Source organism: Mastigoproctus giganteus, chromosome 10, assembly GCF_048544385.1.
Source record: "Mastigoproctus giganteus isolate SK-2022 chromosome 10, ASM4854438v1, whole genome shotgun sequence".
In the NCBI taxonomy this organism is placed as follows: domain Eukaryota; kingdom Metazoa; phylum Arthropoda; class Arachnida; order Uropygi; family Thelyphonidae; genus Mastigoproctus; species Mastigoproctus giganteus.
The window spans coordinates 185633353-185659180 of record NC_143584.1 but is presented as its reverse complement, the minus strand read 5'-3'; the positions used below and the strand labels follow the sequence as shown (position 1 = coordinate 185659180).

At 40.1% G+C, this 25828-nt stretch overlaps 1 protein-coding gene across 1 annotated transcript; it reads left to right on the top strand.

Annotated features, from left to right (window-relative positions):
* Positions 1-10698: 10698 nt before the first annotated feature.
* On the top strand, positions 10699-21699 carry LOC150079630 (thiol S-methyltransferase TMT1B-like). Its single transcript, XM_090382832.1, has 2 exons — positions 10699-11401; positions 21667-21699. Exons 1-2 carry the CDS (start codon positions 10781-10783, stop codon positions 21697-21699), a joined length of 654 nt encoding a protein of 217 aa, XP_090238958.1. The 5' UTR covers positions 10699-10780.
* Positions 21700-25828: the final 4129 nt, after the last annotated feature.

Sequence of the window (25828 nt, the reverse complement as noted above, 5' to 3'; positions counted from 1 at the left end):
ATTGCCATACTCCTGCACTTAGCGGCACCTAACTTCGATATCCAAGGTCCAAAAAAGAAAAAAGATATCACAGCACCCAATTTCATTAATCCTCCGTGATGTCTCGAAGCCGCATCCTTGGTACCTTGGGACTGCAGTGAATAATTGTGACAGCCTCCTAGCTGTGGACCTCACGATCAGATGGATTTGAATCATTGTAAGTTATGGTGCTACGAAGACTGTCTGCATCACTCCCCTTTCGAGAGCTTGATGGACATGGACATAGCATTGAACAACAGCTTTCAAGAAAAACAAAATCTGTATAAGAGATGGAAAGAGTCAGGCGCTATGCAACACCGTATTGCTTTCTCCAGAGCCTGTGCAGTGTTTAACCTACAAAAATCATTTGCAATTAAAAAGCATTTAAATGTAACCATACGAAAAGGCAAATCGTTTTATTCGCACACAGGAAGTTTATTTGCACACAGCACACAGGAATTCCTAAAACACTAGGCCTTGAACTGTGGATGGACCACATTCCACGGTTCTCAAAAACTGTGGCCCCGCTGTACCTAGGAAACTTACTCCTCAACAACGTTCCTAGTGATATGCTCGCCACCACCGTTCGCATCACCACGAAGCAACTTATAACTGCTATAAATGGATTGCTGCGCACTGCAACTGCAGGCCCTGGTCATGTGCCACAATTCATGAACAAATGTCTTAGCTCTTTTATCATCGATCCTCTAATATCAATTTTTAACCCTGTCTTAACACAGCACTACTTTCCCCCTCTCTGGAAAAGATGTGCTGTGAGGCCACACCCTAAATGCCAATCTCCAACCTCTTGAAGCTTATGGAGAAGACATTACTTTACACCATCATCAATGAAATCATGCCTCAAAAACCCACACAGGTTCTCTATGCCATTCCAGGAAGATCCACAGTCACCAATTTATCATCCATAACCAACACCATTCTCAGTGCACTTGAAGCTAAAGCAGAGCTTGCTGTCAAGCACATCGACCTGGAAGCTGCCTTCGACTCCATCAGTATCCTCTCGCTTGTTCACCTCCTAGAAAATTATTTCTACATAAAAGGTAACATGTTGTGGTTTATCACAATCCTGCACTCTGACAGAACGATTCTTCTTAAAGCGGATCAACACACAATCTGGAAAAAGATGACTGCGGGGGGTTCCCCAAGGCAGAGCCCTCTCCGGAGCATTATTCACTGCAGTTGCTGTTCCGTTTGTGCAACAGAGAGAAGAAATACTCTGCTATGCCGATGATATTAAGATATATATTCAGTTTAACCCAGAGGAACATATCTCAAACACCAATAAAAATATCAAGGAAACGTTACATGACTTAGGACCCTATCTCCATCAATTTTGCTTCCTGATTAACCCTGCCAAATTAGCACAAATTGTCTTTTCTCTGAAAAGCCAACCCACTGAAATCCAAGCTTCTCTGGACGGCATTCCCTTTCTAGTGGTCAAGATGCTCACAGACTTGGTAGTCATCTTCGATTATAAACTGTGGTTCAACCCCCACATTGACAAGCTCATTGCAATTTTTATGATTTTTAGACTCTTAGTAATAAGATATTCCAAATGCTGCATGTGTTAAGTGACCTCACATGATTTTGTTTATTGGCCGAGAACTGATCTTACTGTAGTTACTGAGTTTGCTAGCGGAATTAATGTTGGTAGCATGACCGAGTCCAGGCGGCGGAATTGGATTCCAACCTCTCATAACGCATACTCCACCCTAGGTTCTGCTCTCTTGGTCGCCATCCTTTTGTTCAGTTCTGAATACAAGAACAACATTCGCATACAAGAACAGCACCACATCGATACTCAAACAACTAAACAAGGATGGTGACTAAAATAATTATCACAGCGGCGGAGCCCTCCATGAAAATAAAAATCCCCTTGGTAGGAGCAACGCCCTGGTGGACCCCGGATCTCCATAGAATGAGGAAATTAGTCCAGTTGAAAATAAAACAATTCCAGAGAGCTCGAAGGACCTGGCCGCCGGAGGAGGTGATGGTACCGAAATCCGTAACCTAAACACAGAGAAGATCAAGAAAAACAAAAAAGCGTCTTGGGAAAAATTGACCCAAACAACTGGTAATGGAAACCTCTGGGGAGTGGTGTATAGGATCACCACAAACAAGCTCCCCAAGGGGGAATAGTAATGCAACAAAATCTCCCCAAGGCTCCATTCGACCTGGGAGGAATCTGTAGGAAACATACTCGATACCATTTTCCAGGAACCACCCGACCAGCTGACATTGGAACAAAGATATATATGCCAAGGCAATGAACAATACGAAAGTAATCAGACATTTACAATGGATGAATTGCAGGAGGCAGCGCAAAGAACCAAGAACATGAGATGCCCAGGCCAGGACCAAATTGAACCAGAAATGGCAAAAAAGTCCATTGAATTGGTACCAGATCTTCTGCTCCGCCTCTTCAATACTTGCCTGGCACAGGATCAATTTCCAGTCCAATGGAAAATTGCAACAGTCAAACTAATCATTAAAAGCCCAACCAAACCACCAGAATTACCAACCTCTTACAGACCTATAGCACTGCTATCCACGCTCATTAAGATCATGGAAAGAATGCTACACAAAATTATAAATCAACATTACCGCAATGCCAAGCTTAACACAACCAAACAGTACGCCTTCACTCCCGGAATTTCGACGGTTGAAGCAATCCAAAATCTGTTCTCTGCAAGGCAAATCAGTGCACTAAAAAATATTTTCTGGCCAACACAATTGACTTTGCTGGGGTGTTCGACACGCTGTGGTGGTCGAGCGTCCTGCCAAGGCTCAGAGCGGCGCGACTCCCTCAAAACTTTTTCAATTGTTTAAGGTCATAACTACAAAATAGAAAAGTCCAGATTGTTGCTCCTTATGCCAGCACCTGTAGAATGGTCCGCAGGGGATGCTCTGTTCTGGGGCCACTCCTGTGGAACATTTTTTTCAACGATTTCCTCTCCAAGGATCTCGGTGATGTCGACCCAGGCCTACGCAGACGATCTAATCCTGACGACTGCTGCAGCGGACTCGAGAGCCTGCGTGGAGTCCCAAGCTAATCGGGCACTTCAGACACTTCAAGATTGGGCAAACCCCTCATACTCTTAGAATTGCGCCAGAGAAAACTAATTCTATGTTACTTCGGCGTACCTCGGACCTGAGGAGGCCTCCACAGATCAGAGTTGCGGGAACTATAATCAAACTGTCCAAACAACTTAAATACTTGGGTATAATACTGGACAGAAACTTATCTTTTACTCCCCATATCACCAATTTAAAACAGAAAATAAGAAGATATACGGCCCTAATTGCAAGAGTGACAGCAGGGACTGGGGGCTCAACAGGAGAACCCTGTCCCTCTATTATCAAATGCTTTTTACACCAGTCATAACCTATGGAGCCCCCACCTGGTTCTTGAAAGCAGGAACCGCGGTCAACAGACGACTACTTGACACAACCCAAAGAAACATCCTCCTCACGATCTTCAGGGTAAGCAGCACAAGAAGCACTGCTGCTCTTCGAGTCCTGACGGCGGCTCTCCCGCTGGACCTTGAGGTGTCCGATATGGACTGATGTACCACCTTTCACGGAAAATTTCCATAACAACGAATGGATACACAATGGATACGATTAAGGAATATAAAAAAGAAAAAGCAAGAATATCGGATTATCTGACGCAACACTGGCAGACTAGGTGGAGCGAGACAAGTAAAGCCGAGATCACCCGTAAATTTACACACAATATCACGAAACTATATCCAATAGCTCCAGAATGGCTTTGCCCAGGACTGAATACCACCTTCCTTCTCACAGGACATGGACCTTTTAAAGATAAGCTCCACAGTATGGGTATTATTGAGGAACGTCACTGCCCCTGTGGCGAGATAGAAACCTGGAAGCACGTTATCCATGACTGTGCATTATATGAAGACCTTAGAGGAGAACTCATCACGAGAATAAGATACACTCCCACAAACCAAGAATACCGCCTACTTGACTCCAAGGAGGGATTTGCTGCCCTCAGCAAATTTGTAAAGGCATTATTCAGTAGACGAAAAACAATGATAGCAATTTATCAAGGAACGCACTAAGAGACATAGTGGCATAGTGGCATAGTGTTTTGTGGAAGGCGCCACCGGTGGTTTCCCACATCTGCACCATGGTACTTTGTGAAGAATTTACAGAATCTCTGTAAAAGCCAGAAAAAGTGTGGTGTCTGGTTTGTGACAGAGTTGTGCTGTGTTCTGTTGTTCTGTCTCTGGCTGCTTAGCCGCAAGGCCCCTAAGGGAACCCCACGTTGCCCGCCACCACCACTGGGAGGTGAGCCAGGCTGCCCATTATACTCTGGCTGGCCTCCGCCAGGGTTGCCTGAGCTTCCTGACGGAGCCAAAAAAAAAAAAATAATAATAATAATAAAAAATAAAATAAAAAATAAATAAAATAAATAAAAATAAAAAGTAATATAAGTAAATAAATAAATAAAAAGAAATAAAAAATAAAAAATAATAATAAAATAAAATAAAAAAATTAAATAAAAAAAAATAATAATAAAAATAAAAAAAAATAATAAATTAATTAAAAAAATTAAGTAAAATAAAGTAACAGATTAAAAAAAAAAAAAAAAAAAAAAGGGAAGAGAGAGAGAGGAGCATAGAAAAAGAGAGACAAACATGATATGTGGTGTCGCAACACCACATCTGATGTTTGTTTAAACCGGTGATCCCCTAATGATAGCAATCCAACAAGGAATACGCTAAACAGACGAACCTGGAATGAGAAGACATGACACCCGAATAAGACTGGCAAGACTAATGATTCCCCATTGAAAGTAATCCATCAAGGAATGCACTAGAGGCAAAAACCAGATGTGAAGACGTGCCACTCGAACACTACATTAAAGACTGCAAATTCCCCAAAGAGAGCGAATCAACAAGGAATCCTTTAAAGGGACACATCAGATCTGACGAATAGCCATATGGCGAACTGAGCTGGATACCCTTGTCGTAGCCTCCTTTCTTCCTACCTCCCTGGCAGGGTGTGACGATACTGCTGTCTCCTCCCTCTGGCAGAGCATGGACATGCCCTGCTGCGCTCTGGAGGCCATCTTCCCTGTCTGCCTCCAACTTCTGCTTTCTACCCGCAGTCTTCTGCATCCCCACCCACTACTTTCTCCTTACACAGAAAGTTTCTTTCCCCACAGGCTCAAATTTAATTACACCAAAAATATTGCCCGATCTATTTGGCATTTAGAACAAGTTTTTACGAATAACCCCACGCACTGCTAAAATCAATAACCGCATTTTTAAGAAACTGCGATCTAGTTTTTTTTTTTTTTTTTTTCAAATCAGGTCCTAGTCACTGAAATCTCAGGAAAGTAGGTGGCAGGACCGCTCAGAGTACTTTACAAAATACTGGTACCACCCTGTTGGCGAGGTATGGTAACGTCGTGTCCCATCTAGGGCCAGGCGGCTAACATGCCAGAAGAACAAGGGGCACAAAAAAGTACAAATCCCACCCACTTTTCAAATCTCTGGCTTGTCCGATACAACGAACGTTCTTGGCCAACTGGCATTCTGAACCGGGTACCCTAACGCGGTTCACTTTAACCCCCCTCCCCTGGTAGGGAGAGGGAGGGAACGGGTTTCTGTCTCCTGCCCCTGCCTCCCACCTCCTTTTCTCCTTGTGGGGCCAGTCCCACTTGACCTTTCTGGGATTGCCTTCCTTATCATCCCCAAATTTCTATCTGTTCCCCGCTTCTTCAGTCTTCACCCCTACCCTAACTGAATATGCGTGTTTTTTTTTTAGGACCTTGCCACTGACATCTTAGGAAATTAGGTGGCACGGCCTGCCAGAATACTTTCTTCTAATTCGATCCATCTGTGCCTGACCTGCCACAGCAGGGATAAGTGTGGGCAACGGGGGATCCCACTAGGGCCCCAAAGGCTAAAAGGTCAGGGGAACAACACAACATAAACATGTACCTCACATTTCTAAAAATCTCTGGCTTTCACAGTGTTCTGTGTTACACAAACAGAGTACACAACACGGAGATTGGAGAAATCCCCGGGGCCGTTAGACAATGAACACTGTGAATGAACACTTCTTTACACTTTACCCTGAGATGTGTTAAAAGGCCCGACTTATTAGGCCTTTAACACATCTCTCTAGCGTTCAACCCCAACCAGCGATTTCCTAAGAGCAACCTCATTAAGAATTTTTTTTTTTTTTTTTTTTAGATCCTAGCCACTGAAATACAAGGAAACTAGGTGGCGGGATCTGCCAGAGCAATTTGTCATGATTCTGGACACACTCGGCTAGCCTCCACGTGTCGAGGCATGGGCAACACATATGGACAGTTCTGGGGAGACGCTTAGCGACACACCCACCAGAAAATGTTCACCAGCTTAAGATGGCGTTGACAGAGGAATGGACGATGTTACCTCAAAAACTTATCAACAACATTGTTCTAAGTATGGAGAGGCCGTGCAAAGACTGCATCGATATGGGGATATGGGGTGGCCATATCTCCTACTGAGGACCACTTCTTCTCTTTGTTCCATTTTTGACAGTGATGCATCTGTATAATGGCAGCCAGTGCTGTGTTGCCATTTTTGAATAAAGTCCCTCTGTACCGTTTTTCTCCGTTGTTGTGTCGGTGTTGTTTCTTTCATCATTTCTGTACCTCACGAGGTTCCTTTGGTATGCTTTTCCCATATCCAGACCACTCCTATAAGAAGCTACAGGTAAAAACCTAACGGATCCTTAAATTTCGCAAACCAGTGTATAAATGCAATCTTCTCTAGATGATATTACATTGCTTCTTTAACTGGTTACTCCATAATTTTACTCGTGTCCCCCTCATTTCCCCCTTTGTGAATTGAAGATACATTTGCACATCACCAGTCCGTGAGGATTTCCGCTGAATACAAGGATGCTCTCATAATAATGGCTAAGGATTTGCTTACTGCCTTTGTTGCCTCCTTTAATATAACTGATAGATCCCACCCACCACCAGTGCCTTTCTTATGTTAATCTTCAACAATTTCTTCTTCAATTTTCTCTCAGTTATTAAAAAATCATTTATCTCCCTGCCAGAATTTGACCAACTTCTGGAATTACTCTCTCTGAATAACTGCTCAGGTGTGAATGTAAAATAATTAATCACGTTGTCAGCTACCTGAGCATGATCACCAACAGTCGATCCATTGATATCAAGTGGAACAACCTGATTCATCCGCTTCCTACTAGAGTTTGCATAAGTAAATAAGTCTTTGCTGCTCCTCTTTGCATTCTTTCCCAAAGATTTTTCATAATCTGCCTTCGCTTGCTTGATATCTTTTGTGTCTTGAATGCAAACTAATTTATACCTGCCATAGGCTTCTGTGTGTCCTGATTATATGACCGGCAACGGTTGAGTTGGTCCGGTGTTACGACACACACGACGATCACCATGGGTGTCGGCAAAATGTGGCTGTCCTGTGCATAACCTTTGATTGGTTGTTCGACCGCTGTGAAGCCAGTTACCGTACACTCGCAATACCACAACTGGATAACTTAATCGTGTTGGCTGTTGTCGAAATACTGGCACCTACAAGTCTTTTCCTCACAGCAATGCGACGTTTTGTTTCTACTAGCGTCACATCCCCGTCCTTTGCAACTACAAAGCATATCAGATCCAGGGGCCTACAGACCTATTTTGCTTTTAGCCAACCTGGGGAAATTGTTTGAGCGAATGTTAGTCCCAATAATCCAAAAATTGCTAAAAGATCATCAGTTATGTTCAGAAGCAAAATACAGCTTCAAGAAAGGACGGTCGACTGAAGACTCTATTAATCTTCTGACCAACTATGCGTCCAACTCACCTGCTAAATACGTACTCGCTGTGTTTGTGGACTTTCAGGGCGCGTTTGACACTTTATGGTGGGAAGGTGCAGCCAGGAGCTTGAGATTCGCAGAGTGTGATGCGTACATGTACAGTGTTATGCGATCGTACTTTAGCGACAGACGTACTTCAGCGAGGTAGTGGCAAAACATCTTACGTATTGGGCTCAGATTTCAAGAGGATGCCCCCAGGGATCAGTTTTGGGAACTCTACTCTGGAACCCTTTGCTGGATCAGCAATCTTACTGATACAATGGTATCAGTAAGATAGCCTATGCGATTGACATGGTGATCGTTGCTGATGGAAGCACAAGGAGAATGACTGAAGAGAAATACAGCCTATCTTGGATGACTTGATGGCATGGAGTACAGTGAACAAACTGAAAATATCCCCCTGTAAAACCAGTTTTATGATTTTTAAGAACCATTTTAGCCACAATAGACCGCCCAGAATCCGATTAAATAATATCCAAATCCCCTGTGTATCCCAATCTGAGTATTTGGGTATTCACCTTGGATGATAAACTCAGCTTTCTGCCTCATGTGTCAAAACTCAGGGACAAAATCCGTTTATTCACATTCTCAGTTATCAGAGTCTCAAGGAAAGAGTGGGGATTATCAAAGAAAACCTTGAACGTTTATTATAAAACCATAGTTTTTCCTATTGTATCATACACAGCAAGTATTTGGTACCAAAAAAGTATCAAAGGTAAAAGTTAAACAGAAACTTATCTTTACACAAGATCAGTTCTTCTGACGATCAATGATATTCCAAGGACTGTTTCAAACAGCGCCCTCCAAATACTTGGCGGTATGATTCCTGTAGATTTATATATTGCTTTCCGGGGGTTTGATTTTTACTACCTAAAAAAAGGACAGTTTAAGATATTGCTTGGAATTAAGACTGGACCACAACCCACTGCCTGACGATATCAACAACAACAATCACATCTATTGGATTCACTAGAGGAATATAGGGAGCTAAAGGAATATGCCCAAAAACTATTTGCTAGGTGTAAAACATTAATAGCTATCTACAGAAGAAACAGACAAAAAAAAAAAAAAAAAAAAAAAGAGACACAGAACACGCGTGGAGAGAACTCAAGGAGAACCTCCCTCACAAACCTGCTCACTATCAATCATCTAAAACCAGCGAACGCAAGAATAACCCCATGGGGATGCGGATCTTCCCATGATGAAGAGAATTACAGGTATGCTATTGATAACAGACTAACAACGGACCTGACCAGTGTTCATAGCTGAGGACAAATCTGGATACTAAAGGCTACCGATGACAGAGAAGACCGACGAAGATATACAAACTATAAGTTGCAGCCTTGACGGAGCCATATTGGCTCAAGGTTCTGCACTCCCTTGTGCAGTGCAATTCTTTTACTCCCGCACCCGGCAGGGGGGGAGAGGTGACGGCTTGCTGTCTCCTCTCTTTCCTGCCACACCATTCCTTCCCTCTGGTGGGGCATGGGCATGCCTCACTGAATAATTGGGGGTCACCTACCCTATCGACCCTCTTCTTTCTATTTTACCCTCCCAGTCTTCACCTCCCCTCCCAGCACTTTCCCTTGCACAGTGTATAGCCCTACACGTCCAAATTTAAAATTCACTAAAAAAAATTTCGCCCAACCTTTTAGGCACTTCAGAAACAGGCCTTCAGCGTCAAACCCCATATTAGCGCTTTAATGTAAGTGAACTAAAATCAACCGCGGTCGTTCAAATTTTATTTTAGGTCCTAGCCACTAAAATCCCATGAAAGTAAGTGGCAGGACCTGCCAGAGTACAATTTACTCACTGGTAACACCCGGCTAGCCTCCACGTGGCATTAGGGGGGCCTGGCGGCCAATAAGCTGGATAAACAATGGGCACAACATATAACACTACTCATGACCCACACACTTCTAAATCTCTGGCTTTGACAGGGTACTATCACCGATACATAGAACATTTGCGGAGATGGGAGAAATCCCAGGAGCCGCTAGACCCTCAATATACCTTATACCTCATATCAATTAAGACTGTCCCTGCCAGCGACTTTAAAAGGTAGAAGAAAAAGACTTTGGAAGGAATATCCTGTTGTCTCGAAAGAAGATGGAACGAGAGCGATTTTGGGCTTGTAACAAGAAAGTATTTTGCGCAAGTGGAATTCTCAAAAACCCGTGGAGTTATTTCGTGGTTTAGACCTACTATGACAACTGCTTATCTGCTAACAGGGCATGAGCTAAGTTATTTGAGTGTGGTCCAGAGCCTGATCCGTACTGCACATGTAGGGAATATGAAACGAGGATCCATGTACTTCTGAACTGTCCATTCTACTCCTAACCTAGAGCGGGTTTAATGTCTGCGGTTCTAAACTTATTGGAGAACAATGTAAATATTTTAGTTGAAGACCATAATAACTTTTCATATTATTGCTATTATCTCATTTTCGCAACGTTATTTTTACAACTTTTTCCTCCAATTGTTTTTTTGCATTTTAACCGAAATGCACTCAATATACCGGTTATTCAAGGAAACTGCGATGCAGCCTACAAGGAAGTACACGACACCAACAGTGAGAGAATATAGATAGAGGTAGCATTTATCAGTTATTTTCTTATTATTATTTTCTGTCATTAAATGTTCAGTGACTGCAATAATAATTTAGAAAATGACCTTCCATCCAACCAGTTTTCTCAGGAATTCTGAAGTGATAATACGTCATCTTCCAATGTTGCCAGGGGCTGAAACTCATCTGTGTTATGATTGCCTCCATTTCCACTGTCTTACTTTTCTTATTATATATAGCAGCATCCAATTTGCGTACCCACACAAATCGATTCATTCTGCACGTAGAGTTATTCTATAGTCCTCAATGGAGTATCTGTTTTTAATTTGGTCGGTAAGTTTGACCCTTTTGTTACCTTTTGGCATCGTGATAGTGACCCATGCTCCGACAAAGAAATTCGGAATAAAAATAGAATTTCTTTTATATTTCTTACTTAATACCGCGGCTTGGATTGTATCCCTTACCGTTCTATTACCTTTCATGCTGTTGTTAATATGCTTTGAGTCACTTAAACGACGCTCGTTTGCAGCTTTATATTCCAAAATACTTCTGCCCTTGTATAACAAACAGATCATCCCTATCCGAAAACAACTGTTTAGCATGTGTGATCTAGATTCTATAGCCCAAAAGGATGGTCATTCTCTGAAAATAGTAGAAATTGGCATCGGAAATGGAGCCAATCTGCAATTTTATCCTGAAAATTCACGGCTGACTGCGCTGGACGTGAATCCATATTTCGAGAAGTATTTTCGACAGACCATGAACTCCTTTCCACACCTTCAACTGGACAAAGTTGTAATTGCCGCTGCTGAAGACATGTCCGAAATTCCAGATGACACTGTTGATGTTCTGGTGGCGACTTATGTCATGTGTTCTGTTAGGGATGTTCGTCAGTGTCTAAAGGAAATCAGAAGAGTCTTAGTTCCGGTAAGCAGAAACATAAGAATTTTTTTTAGCTCTGTCTAATGATTCAATTTGGGGAAAATATAATAACATATTTTCCCCAAATTTTCCCTATATCATAGTGATTTTAAGTAGTTTTTAAAGGGCATCTTTATAAAAGCTGTGTACTGACATGTTCCTTAGATGACTATCAAGCAACTTAGATGGTTTTTATGAAGTCTTCATCAAGATAAGTACTATTTATTTAAGCTTAAACTTTTAGTGTGCAACGTTATTATCTGAGCCTTTGTTTAGCATAGCTACAAACAGAAACGTTATTGACTTTTGACCTGAAGTTCTTACCTTGATACAAAGCTCTTCGTGACCTTGGCAGTGTTCCTGCTTTAAGTCGTGCAGCCCTCTAGCAATTTTGCAGTCAGCCACTCCCACGTCCGAACTGTCTTGTTATTTCTTCAGGCTTAATACTCTTCTCTTCGATTCCCTGCTGTGTCAATAACGGCTCACCTGCTTATTTGTTACATTCTGTTTGCTGATATTTAAAGCCATTCTCAACTCTTCAACATGCCACCCAAAGAATCGGTTTCATGCAATGTTTGTCAAAAAACAGTACGGAATTGGGTTATCTCTGCAAGGGAATTTGCAGTATGGTTTTTTGTGATGCATGTTCATTAATAAAGAACTTTTCTAAATCCAGTAATTTAAAAACCAACATCAGATGCCCTTCATGCAAAAGTGCTAAGAAGGGAAGTGCAAACTTACAGTCTCCTAGTCAGTATAAGCTGAATTCCCAGGATACCCCAACAGATGCTGAACTCCTTAGCAACGTTGACCAGCCCTCGCCTCCTCCCGTCAATATAGTACAATCTCCTAAGCCCTCAGATCATACAAGGAAGTCAACTAAAGATGCCTCCGCCCAAACGGATGACGCTTCCTCTCTGTCCCCCCTGCCTTCAACAGCCCCAAACAATGATCGCTCATCTGCCTCTCTGGAACAAATTCTGAGGAAACAATTTAGAGAAAATGAAGATATTAAACAGCATCTTTTTCGAATAGAAGATGAGCAATGTAAATTGTACCACTTGCTTCTCGAACTAAAGGCTATGGTCGAAAGCCATCCGGTGCCTCACCCTTCCTTTCATCAGGCTTCTGCAGTTCCAGTCCTCAGTCCAGATGCTGAAGAATTCATTCCAGAAAAAACAGCTGCGCGATACCAAAAATAAAGCTCTAGCTCTTTTTCTGTCCGAGAATACAATAGTGCTTCCTCGCAACGTGTTGACACAGGCAGACAACCTATATCCACCACCAGGGCGCTCCCACTCACTAATTTTAAAAAAACGTAGATTTCAACTTAAATAAACCCAAAAAAAAACCTAGTTTTCATCATATAGTATAGCAACACAAATAAGATAAACCTTACCATGCATAAATATCTTGTATTTAACTGTAATCAGAATTTTCATCCCATTCAGTTCCCTCCACATTTATTTTTTGAAGTTCTTTCATTTTTTTCAAACGTTCTTCTTATCTTTTATGACAAGTTCCTTGTATGACTTCTTTTACCAATTCTGATTTAGGTTTCCATATATAGCAATTTTGATTACATCTATTTATCGCCTGTTTTGCCACTAGTCGATCTTTCACAGTTTGTGGCTTTTGTTTTTATATGTTTTACTTGGGAGATTATTCTTTCTACGCTTGCCGAAGAGTAAGGTAAAGTAGTTAGACTGGTCATAAAGTTAGATAAAATCTCATATTTAGAATTATTAAAGCCATCTTTTACATTACATAACAGATACCAAAACTCAGGGATGGTTTTGTAAGAGAGATCTAAATCTTGATTTAAACGAAATGATCTCCATTCATCATCTAGAAGATCTATTTGTGTCTTCAGAAACAAGGTGAGGGATCTATATTGCTAAATGGAAAATTGAGGATGGCGATTTGGCACAATCATGTATCACTGCTGGGCCAAGAACATTGAGACTGGCGATAATTCCATTGTCATTTAGAGGAAATCTTTTTCTGATTTCCATACAAAATTCAACAAGAAATTTTAAGCAATCATTTTTAAACCTGCTTTCACTGTCACCAAGTGGTGTTGAATTTAATAAGGCCATACAACGGCCTCCCAAATATATTTTATTCAGAGGCTTATGATTTATTGCATTGCTTGGATCAATTTCAACCAGTTTTGCACTAAGTAATGACTTCTTTTATAAAAAAAACTAAGAATATTTTTATACTCAATTAAAACCATTGAATGAAGTAAGTGCAATCTGAAATGCTCAGATTGAAATTCAATATTCAGGCATTTTATTTTCTCCAGTACATATCCTAAAAACAACAACATATGCTTAGTTCCTTTGGTGATCATAGTATTGTAAATATTCCCTCCACCATCGATTTTGTCAATTTTTGATTGAGACTGAAAATAAAGAACTAACGCATCCCAATGTTCAATAATAATTTTTATTACATTGGCACAAGATAACCAACGTGTTTGTGCTATTTGGGGATTTTATGCTTAGCAGTATTTACAACATCTTGAATCATTTTGAACTGTTTAATCTTTTATTACTACGGGAAAATAACAAGAGATATCTTTTATAAATATTTCTAGATATGATGGGTAGTACCTTGACTGAATGACTAGCACATAATGTAAAAGAATGGCAAACACATCCCATTATAAATACTGATGGTACTTCCTTTTTTAGCAATGACTAGAATCCACTCTTAGTACCCATCATAGTGGCACAATTATCACTTCCAAAGCCAACGAGATTACTTATTTGAATGTTTTTTTTTCGATGAAAAGGTCTTTTACATCTTGATAAAGGCCTTCTGAAGTACCATTTTCGACACAAACAGTGTCAAGTAATACATCTACAACATCAAGTTTTTGAATATCAAAATATCTAATAACAACAGCTAGAACTTGCGATAAAGATAAATCTATACTTTCATCTATTATCATTGAAAACTTGTTGTTTCGGCCTCTGTTAGAAATGTATATTTTTTCATGATAGGCTATGCCATCTTGTATAAGATAAGAGACTTTAGTCGCCTTTATCTGAACTTGTTTTGCAATATTGCTATCATGAAATGCTTTCTTACATGCTTCTATAAGGTGATCACATTGCGCAAATGGAATATTATGCTCAGAAATGAGTGCAGCAATTGTTAACTCTGCCTTTGCTAATTCTTCATTCTCTGTAGGTTTACTTTTTGCGAAGAACGTGTCTAACGTTGAAATTGCCTTAGCAATATTTGCACTTTTTTATGTTTAACTGTATTTTTATGCGCTAGTAACATCGTTTTATTGGCATTCTTTAATTTCATTTCACAACAAATATAGTAAGACACACCTTTTTCATTACTGTCTTCTTTCAACCAATCCTTTAATTCCGGATCTTCTAACCATTCATTCCTAAAATTTTGAGTATACCACCGTTTACTCATCTTTCTCTGTGGGGAACAAGTTTCAGACATTGTGGGCAATTTGTATGGCTAGTTAGCAGTTATCTTATTTAAAAATGTTCTATAAAATAAAAAATAAAGCACTAATCCATTAACATAAAATAGAAATAGTCACTACAATTTAAATTTATTATATCACTGTATGTAGTACACGCATAAATTTAAAAATCACACCAAATAATGCAATAATTCCGCCTGCTCAATAGGCTGCGCATACATGTTAGTAACACGAACGAAAACCATAGCGTAGAACCCTGTGAAAACTTTGAAATCCTTTTACATTTGTAGTATTTTGTACAAGCACTTGAGATATTACAAATTATGATCAGTATTGTTAGAATTTACAATTAAGAAAATTGTAAACTGTTATTAAATGTATTAAATTTTACTGTATTTACAAGAAATAAAAATAAATTTTGACTTAAAATTAAAAATTACCGAAAAAACCCAGATAATGAGATATTTTTGTAAAAAAAACCTCTCAACCCAGATGACAATCAAAAAACCCAGGCGTGGGAGCCCTGTCCACCACTATTAGTAATCAACAAAAACCGAGCAATTTGTATGTGCACTGTCAAAATGATCGCTCTGAGCATTATCCTGAAGTGCCTTCCCATAATGACTTGCCTACAAACTCCCCAAGTTTTAAGTTTCCTCCCAGAAGCAACAGGTATGCAAGCATAATAGGAACAAGAAATATGCAGTCTTGTATTAAAATTAGAAACAGAAATAGTTCGACGCTTAGAAGTAGTAACATTTTTGTTAGCAGGCTAGACCCGAATACTACTTACCAGCAGATGGACCAGCTACTATTAGAACTAGAAATTCCAGGTAGAGCGTTCAAAATAAGAACGAAACATCCCACATATTCATCATTTAGAATTGAGCTAAAGGATTGTGACCTACAACAATATCTAAATCTAAATAAATTTTCAAATGGTCTCCTCGTCACGCCATTTTATGGACCTATTGGAGGATCGGTCAACAACTCTAATGAAAAGTTACCAACTAATTCTCAATCTGCTGAATTCTCTGCATAGCTAGAGAATAATATTCCTAATTCCCATCCTAATCCATCATTTAACTTGCCATCTAATACATCTGTTTGCAAACATCCTTCTAACACAAATGTCCATCTCAGCATTTTTCTTCAAAATGTAAGAAGCATAAAAAACAAACTGTCTACGCTTATTTCATTAATGGTTGAAGAATCGCATGACATCATATGTTTAGTTGAAACGAGGATGCAGGAATCTTTACAAGATGTTTTCCTACTGCCGAAGAATCTCAGCTACACGCCATTCATGACATCAAGAATTAATCGAAGAGGTGGTGGGACAGCAATAATTTTAAAATCCAATTTTAAAGTTTTGAACACATACAACTCTAATACTTTCAACTTTGAAGGAATTTCCCTACTAATCCAAGTTAAGGATTCTCTGCTTCAAATTTATAATATTTATATTCCGCCTGGACCTACTGATGACATCATTAATGAAGTAATAACCTGGATCACTACTGTTCTTAAGCCTCCAACTAACATCATTATAATGGGCGACTTTAACCTTCCCCTGCCCAAATATAATCTACAAATGAAGCTGCTGTCCGACTCATTTTTAGTGCTAGGAGCAAAAAAAAATCAACGTCCCTGTTACAAGAGGTAATCAAGCGCTTGATCTTGTGTACTCTAACTTTCCACTGCATGAAAAACTTAGTACGAACATTACATTTAAATCAGACCACAAAAGTATAGAACTGCAAGCAACAATTTGCTGCGGGAGTCCTCGTCCCCCCCCCCCCCCTGGAAATCACTAAAAGAATATCATCAGTTAAACTCCTTCAGAAAGAAAAGTTTTTGCAGCTCTTAAAATACTACCCATGGGATGCTCTAAAAAATATTCCTATACAGGACGTCACCTTACTTCTTATAAAATGGCTGAATCAACTGAAAACAGAGTCGGCATCCAAACTTGTTAGAATATCTTCTCACTCCCAACCTTGGTTCAAATCCCACCTTAAACCATACTTTAAAAGTAAGCAAAAATCCCACAGACAGTGGAAGAAATACGCCAGTTCATCAGCACACATAAAAATATAAAAAGAGCAGAGCTTTGTTTCAACTCAAAAAAATTCAGTCATACAAAAGTTATGTTATGTCCACGCTAAAGCAAAATAAAAGAGCACTTTCTACAAAAACAACAGCTACCTTACAGCACGATCTAGTTTCTGAATGGATAAGATGCAATATGGAAACAAGCAGATCTGACATTTTCACTGAAGGTATACAAAACAGATTTATAGCATTTAATTCCTATGAACAAGCAGACAAAGTGCAACATGATGTGTCTCCGGATCAAGCCCTGTTAATTAACCAACTTGTGAACAAGAATACAGTTCAGCGTGCAGTTAACCAAATACGCCCTGATAGTAGTGAAGGTCCTGACGGCATCCCTGGGTTTATTATTAGATTGTCCAGCGTATACATTATTGACTCGTTATATCGGGCAGCACGGCTGCCCTCCAAGTCCTCGTAGGAGTTCTGCCCCTGGATCTCGAAGCTATCCGCTGTGGTCTGCTCTACCATCTTGCCAGAAACATATCGGCTACAATGTATGACCTCACCACTGACATCACTAATGACCGCAACTGTGAGAAGAGAAGAATCACCGACCACCTCGTCCAGATTTGGCAGAGGAGATGGAGCAACACAGAAAAAGGTGCAGTGACCAGAAGATTCCTCCCCACTGTCACCAAGCTGTACCCTAAGGCGCCAGCGTGGTTTCACCCTGGTCGAAATACCACCTTCCTCCTTACAGGGCACGGCCCGTTTAAAGCTAAACTTCACCAACTTGGCATCATAAATAACGCAGACTGTCCCTGTGGCAACCCAGTGCCCTGGAGACACTTAATGTTTGAGTGCGATTTGTATGATGACCTACGACTACGCCTAATAACAGCAATCCAATATATCCCAGACAACCAAGAACCCAGACTGTTAGACACTCAGGAGGACTACAAGGCACTCAGTCAATATGCCCAGGATCTATTTTATAGAAGGAAAACAATGATAGAAATATACCAAAGGCAACTCGACTAGAAAGAATGCAGGAGGTGAAACAAGTAAAAAAAAAACTCAGCTTACAACAGAAAGACAAGACTTTAGGATGATTTGGTTGGCCTACTGTCGACCCAAAACTGCACTCACTTGTGCGTTTTTTTTTTTTTTTTTTTTTTTCGGGGAGGGAGAGGGGGTATTTGTTCTTCTCCTCTCCTCCCCATATTTTTTTTTAAATTTATTTTTTTTTTATTTATTATTTTTTATTATTTTATTTTATTTTTTTTATTTATTATTTATTTTTTATTTTTTTTATTTAATTTTTCCCCTCTCCTCGCCTCCCCATGTCATGGGGCATGGGCATGCCCCACTTAAAATGGGGGATCACCTTCCTATCCGACCCCTTCTTCTTCCTATTTCATACCCCCGTCCACACCCTCCTTCCCATTACTTTCCCTTGTCCAGCGACTGCCCCACATGTCCAAATTTAAATCACATCAAATTTTGCCCGACCTTTTAGGCTCTCTAGAAATAGTTCTTTCAGCGTAAAACCCCACGCAGCGCTTTCTAAATGCAATTTTACTTAAATCAACAGCGATAACTGCAACCTTTATTTTAGGTCCTAGTCACCGAAATCCCAGAAAAGTAAGTGGCAGGACCTGCCAGAGTATAATTAGTCTCTTGGTACACCCGGCCGGCGTCCCCGTCGCTAGGTATGGTAACGCCGGGTCCCACTGGGGGCCCGGTGGCCAACAGGCGGGATGAACAATGGGCACAACAAATTACATACCACATGACCCATACATTATTTTTAAACCTCTGGCATAGACAGGGTACTGTCATTCGATACATAGAACATATGCGGAGATGGGAGAAATCCCCGGAGCCGTCAGACCCTCAACATACCTATACCTATACCTATTGACTCGTTAGTGCATATCATTTCCAGGTGCATCTGCCTGCCATTCCTTCCAAGACAGTGGAAAACTTTCAGGATTACGTTGATTATTAAAAAAGCTTGCAGAAATAACCATCCCGGCCATCCACCAATTGCTGTTTCGTCAATAATCACTAACATTATTGAAAAAAATCATGCTCCCATATCTTCAACATGAAATCTTCGCTAATGCACCTGTCAATATGCATTTTGGTCCCAGAGGGCGCTCCACAACAACAAGCCTAGCTGACACCATTGTACGCATCCAAACTGCGTTTCAAGATAAGGCACAATGCGATGTATTTTATTTTGACATCAAAGGTGCTTTGGACAACATAGATCTCAAAAATGCTTTTCAAATACTAAAAAATTATTTTCTCGTTGACACAATGACTATTTCCTATCTTCAATACAGCCTAAATCGCAGAATTCTCCTCTTCCCTACTTGTACTGACGATATTCTCGTCACAACCTCAACAGGCATACCCCAAGGAGCCGTTCTCTCCAGTACTATATTTTCAGCATCACTTCAACCACTTCTACAAGAAAATCCAAATCTACTGGTATATGCCGATGATTTAAAGTTATTTATAACCTCCAAAGCCAGTGATGATATTCGTAAAGTTACCAATGACACGAATTCACAGATTTGTGAAATCATCGAGTACCTGAAAGATCTCAGTTTGAACATAAATACAAGCAAATCTGCTCAAATTACTTATTCCCTTCAGAAACAACCCAACTACATAGAAATAAAAATTGCAGATGTCCCAATCCCAAATGATTACGCTCACAAAGACCTTGGAGTTGTTTTTGATAAAAATCTCTCCTTTAATGCCCACTATTTATATGTTGCTCAAAAAATTCAAAAAGCAAAATGGTTAATCAAACAAGAAACAGCAGCGATTCAAGACAGAAAAACAGTCATTAAGCATGTTCAAAGATGCATCTTTCCCATTCTGTCCTATGCTTCCGAAATCTGGTCTGGTGCTCCTCAAGTAACCGTCAAGAAATTCCTTGCCCTAGAATATTGGGTTCTTAGATGGCTCAATAGTAAGCTTCGTTTTCCCCATACAATATCCAGACAACAGCTTTATAAAAATCTAAAAATAAAGCCTCTGCAACAGATGATCAACGAGTCTGGAGTCATGCTTCTTGCAAAGTTAATCACCTCTGCATGCGATTCACCAAACTTAGCCAATATAATAGCTATCCCCAACAGTGAAATTCAAGAAACCAGCAATTCAAATCCAACCTCTCCCGGCTCAAACAAATGGACAGAATGTTCCCCAATGCATCTCTTCACCTCATAAATCATCACAACATTGATTTCAACAGGTTAATCAACTCTGAAGCCTACAGGAGTCAGATCTCTGATGAAATGAAGAAAAATAATCCAACCCAGTAATTGCAACTGAAAGCCGAATGTCCTGTTCTGCAATTTTTTTTAAATTCATAATTAAAATTCCTAGCCATTGTTAATATCTATATAAAATTTGCTATGTACATATGCTCGATTATTTTATGTCATTTCCTTTGGATTCTTATCTGCCCCTAGCCATGTGCTGTGATGGGCTTAGTGTATTTGCAATAAATGAATATTTATTTATTTATTTATTTATATTGAAAAGTTTATAACGCGTTTTTCGAATTTTTCATTTACATGGTCTTAGAGAAATATCTTGTTAATGAAACATAATAATAATTACAGGTAGTCACCGGTTTACGTCAGGATACAATCCCTTAAATGGTCACGTTTATTGAAACGCATTTCTCCTTCTCGAAAAGGAATTATCATTTCGAAATATTTTAGTATAATTTTATTTTGAAAGAAAACACATAAGTTCAAATTTTTTGGTCTACGCAGTTTTTACTTATTATCACTTATATTCTCTATACTAAATACTAATACACTAAGTGCCACTTTCTTAAGTAGACTTACTTAATTCTGAGTAGATGCCCCTGTAACACTCAGAGTCTTGGAAGGTGAAAAAGACACGAGTTCGAGTCCCGTCGATAACGTGAGGAATTTTAATCAACAAGGATGAGTTAGTCGGTCTAAACTATAGTTTTTTCTCCCGGAAACTCGAGTTTTTCATCCAGAAAACATAAAATCTACCAGAGAACATACACAATTTACAGACAGTGTACATAGTGGAATATAGGTTCCTAAACCCTACACGAACAATAACGACAGAGCATTGGTGTGTAGCACTGTTGGTGTAATTACCATCCTTAGCAACACCTGTGGTGGAAGAAAACTCATTTTCTTCCATCACAGGAAGAAAGTTTCGAATTTTTCGAATTGTACACTTACAAATATAATGGAAATATTAAGGTGGAATATTAAGTTTGAATATGATAAGTTTTAAGGTTTGAAAATAGTGGATTTCGAAAGGATATGAATTAAACAGCGGTTAAATGCAGACAAAAATAACAAGGATTCACTAGGAGCATAGACAATAACAAAGCGAAAGGTAGTTAATTTAGAAGCGTTTGATCTAAGCGGCATCTAGACATAAGTCACGACAAGTTGGCGGTTGCATCAGTAAAGTTCGAGCCACTCTGGCGGAATTTAGATAAGTTGGCGACATTTAGCAAGGGAAGCGTAAACAAGAAAATATCTATTTTTGAAGGGACGGTATACGTAAAAGGGTTATAATGCTGCCGTGTGAAATAAACAAGAAAATTGCAAGAATAGGGTTTGGTTTGTGCACGAGGTAGACGATTGTGGTCAGTTTATTATTATTATTATTATTATTATTATTATTATTATTATTTATTATTATTATTATTATTATTATTATTATCAAATAGGAAGGAAAAATTAAGCATAGTACCAGGTTTTGATTGAAAGTCTCGTGAGGCGTTCCAAACATTTGAGATAAAAAAAAAGGCTTCAGAGGAGACAAGGGGGATGAGAGTCATGAATTGCTGTTTGAAGTAACTAAGGAAGTAAGTAAGATAAAAATAAGTGATTTGCAGTAAGTATTACTGAAGTAAGGCGATGATAATAGTAATTGATTTGATATGTGTAAATCGGTAGGTGAATTGATAGAAATAAGATTTGTAGTAAGTACGGATGATGTAAGGTGATAAGTGTGATTGATTGGATAGATAGTTGATTTGATAGATATTGGTGATTTGTAGTAAGAAGGAGACAACTAATGTAAAGCGATATATGAAAACTTTGCTTTATAGAAGTCTCATAAAGAAAACTTTTGTTATTTATGTAAATTCTGTTATAAATGCTCATTAAAAGTTGGTTTTTTATGAAAAAATTGTGTCGTCTCCATGCTCTGCTACCTTACTGTTTTACACACCCTAGAATTTGGAATTTTCTGACAATTGCAGTGACAATTCATTTGCGATTTGTGTCCATTCAACCAACAACAGCAACAAACAACAAATAGTTTAAAGAAATAAATAAAAAAAAATAAATAAAATATAAATATACGGGCGATCTGAGGATACTGACGAAGAGGTGAGGAATTTAATGACAAATTTTCAGAACATGGCTGAACTAGTCGGTCTTAAACGAGAGTACCTTTTTTCTCTTTCTGTAAATTTGGTTTTTCTTCCAGCAACCATCAAATCGACCACAGAACAGACGCAATTTACAGACATATCATTAGCCACGTTGTGAAAAAGATCCATAGAAATTTCTCATGTAATCGATGGGATTCAAACTCGGGCCTTTTCGACCCGATGCAGTGAAGGCAGCGATTCTACGAACTCTGATACCTGTCAGGACTCTAGCCGCTTCTTTACCACGTTTGAGACATCGTAAAGGGAATCTTCGATCGTCCTAGAACAAAATGAAGGCGTCAGCCATCGTTTTTATCTTGAACTATTTCACTTCTGGTGATATCAGCATTTCCTGCACCACCTTACCCTGTGTTCGTCCAACTCAATCAGATACTCGTCAGACGTTTCTGTATTATGGAGTAAGGAGTGCGCGTGCGCATAGCTATGAAGACTGTCTAATCTTGTGCTCCTCAAGTTTACAGTGATTTCATGTATTTATTTCGCGAGTTACACTAGTTTTTTTTTTGTATAGTGACCTGCCTAGTGGTAATACTGTGCATCCTGTGGAAGATTATTACCCTAACATTTTAGGTAATTATGTTTTTTGCCAAGAGCGGATTAAGGTCAATTGAGGCCCCGGGCGCAGAAGAATATATTGGTCCCCTTAAAAAAAAGAGAGAGACAGGGAAAATAAAAATACATGTTAACCATTTTTTAAATAAATAAAAAATATTATGTACTATTAATGTTTTATTTCCAATAAAATTTGAATATAATATATGTATAATATAATTAATATAGCATAATAATAATCACAAAGTTTTGAACTAATATGTTCAACTAATTTGTTGGAGTTTTGCGTGGGCCCTTCAGAAGTCGGGGCCCAGGGCGCGTGCCCGGTGCGCCCGCCGTTAAATCCGCCTCTGTTTTTTGCATGATCTGTTTCTATCCGTATATTCACATTTGCCAGCGTTGCTTGTCTCCGAGGCCTGAATTCAAACTTCACTTCTGTAGGCTTACTCTGCAGGCTAACCATTGTCCGCTTCGGGCTGTATCACAAGGTCAAGCAGTTCCTCTGCGGTGGGAGTTTTCCGGCAGTTGACCGCTTGTAAGGTGCGACTTTTATAACTATGACCTACTTATGCATCTGTTTAGCTTAAGAGATTGCATGTTGACAGCGAGTTAGAAGGAACTTAGCAAACTAACCCTGACTATTTTTGTCCACTTCTGTCTGACAATCAAGTATTCGATAAGATGACCGCTTTTGCTTGACTCCCTCATCAACAGGTCTCAGATGGCCCAGCTGCCCTCTCAAAACTTACTTAATTTGTGCATCTCCGGAATTTAGCCTACACTTCAAGCTAGTAAGCTGCCCAACTGCAGCAAGACTTTGTTGCTCACTGCTTTTCACCCACCCGATTACTGCCTTTCTCGACGTGCAATCCGCCCCCTTTTTCACCTCAGACCCTTCGCTTATAATTCAACTGTATACAATGAAGAATAGAACGGGAGTTCAGGAAAAGTCCTGTGCCGAATGTGGGTTCAAACCCGAGGCTCCGGCATTACTTTGTGTTACGTGTCGTAGAATCTTCTGTCGTGATTGCCAGCCACCTAAAGTTAAAAGGTTGAACAAACAACGGAGAAGAAAATGGACCTGCCACATTTGCGCAAGTAATCCAAAAAGCGCGGACATCTCGAAGGAAGAGATATCCACTATCACTCTTGCAGAAGAAACCCCATCTGGTTAATTCTTGATGTGCGCAGTTCGAATGAAGGTAGTATTGTGTCGTCTGCGTTGAGAACACCTGGAGATTTAAGCTTATGCTTTGAGAAAGGCGTTGCCTCTTTGAATAGGGAGTTTGATACCGCTCCTGCCGCCTCCGCAAAGGACTTGCAGGTTAATAGCCCCTTTGATAGTTTCTCAATTAAATGCGCTCTAACGGACAACACGTCCATACTCAATGCCCTCCCTGAAAGATTTAAGATCACTTTCGGAGAGATTCTGTCCCCAATAATTGACTCTCTTGCCTGCCTCAATGACGAAAATAGAAAACTCAGAGCCCAAAATACGGAAATTCTCGACCAAGTGCTCACAATGAATGAACAACTCAGGGATCTCAAAATCTTTATAATTGAATACTGTCTTCCCTCTAGTCAGACATCAGTGATGGACCATCTGGAACCTCAGGAGCATTCACAGGAAGCAGATGATGCACTACCAAGACTTCCAACTCAAACTGAGCGCGTCCAGCGAGGAAAAAGAAATCTCAAAAATCTGCATAGTTCGCCTCTTATTGCAGACAGAACAACTGAACAGATCGTAGCCCCGGCCGTGATGTTGAACCCTTTGGGTACTCATCCCCCTCACACCGCTCTCCATCAGCGCGATCCGGCCTTCGAGGCTGACAGCCCTTTTATCCAGGACAAGTATACGATTCCTGGTGAATCTAATCTGCACCAACCTTGCAAAAGACGTCAGGAGAAGCCTGGTGGCCAGGTTCTGAGCCAGGCTCATCACTGTTACAAGAGGATGGAGATGAGAGAAACCACACGCCATAACAGGGAGGAGCGGATCTATGCTCAAGCAGATGCTTTCTGTCTCTCTGATCAATTTAACTATCTTGCGCAACTTCCCAGGCATAACCCACAAATGGCTTGCGCTCAAAGTGTTTTGACTGTGAAAACACAAGGTAACAGAATTCCATGCGAGGAGCCTAATATGTCGCTTCCTACTGAACCTGCCTCGGTCCCTCTGTCGCAGAGACTTGAGGAGATATATAATATTTCAGCTGTCCAGACCCGAGAAAGAATTTTTGTTTCCAGACTGGGACCAGCAACAAAAGCAGAAAGTATCAGGGCAGTCTTTGCCCACGAACATGGGATCAACTTAGACGCAAAAGCTATCAAAACTAGACACCCAACCTATTCTTCCTTTATCATCTCCTGCCCTATGAATGCAAAGCATATCGTCTTGGATTCTAGCTGCTGGCCGGTAGACACCCTTATAAAGCCGTTCCAAGAGAGGAGCAGATCGATCGCTTACAGCGGATCCAGGCGAGATAAACAGCCATAGCTACAAAAGGATGACTTGCTACCAGGTTCACACGAAGGAGAGATTCTTTGGTTTATGCAGAATGTACGCAGCCTAAAAAAACAAGCTTCATTGTCTCCAGACTCTCCCATTGCTTAATGAGTTTGATGTCATCTGCCTTACAGAAACATGGTTAGCGGCGGATAGACAGCTTGATCTTGCCCATTTTAACACCCCTGACAAACACAACGGGAATCACAGGATTAACGGGCGAGGCGGAGGTGTTGTAATCCTGTTCAACGATCGCTTCCAGCCAATAAGGACACGAGTGAGCCATTCTAACAACTTTGAGGCAGTCTGCCTGACACTGAGGAGTCCTCTTCTTCAAATCCAATGCTGCCTGGTCTACCTTCCTCCGGA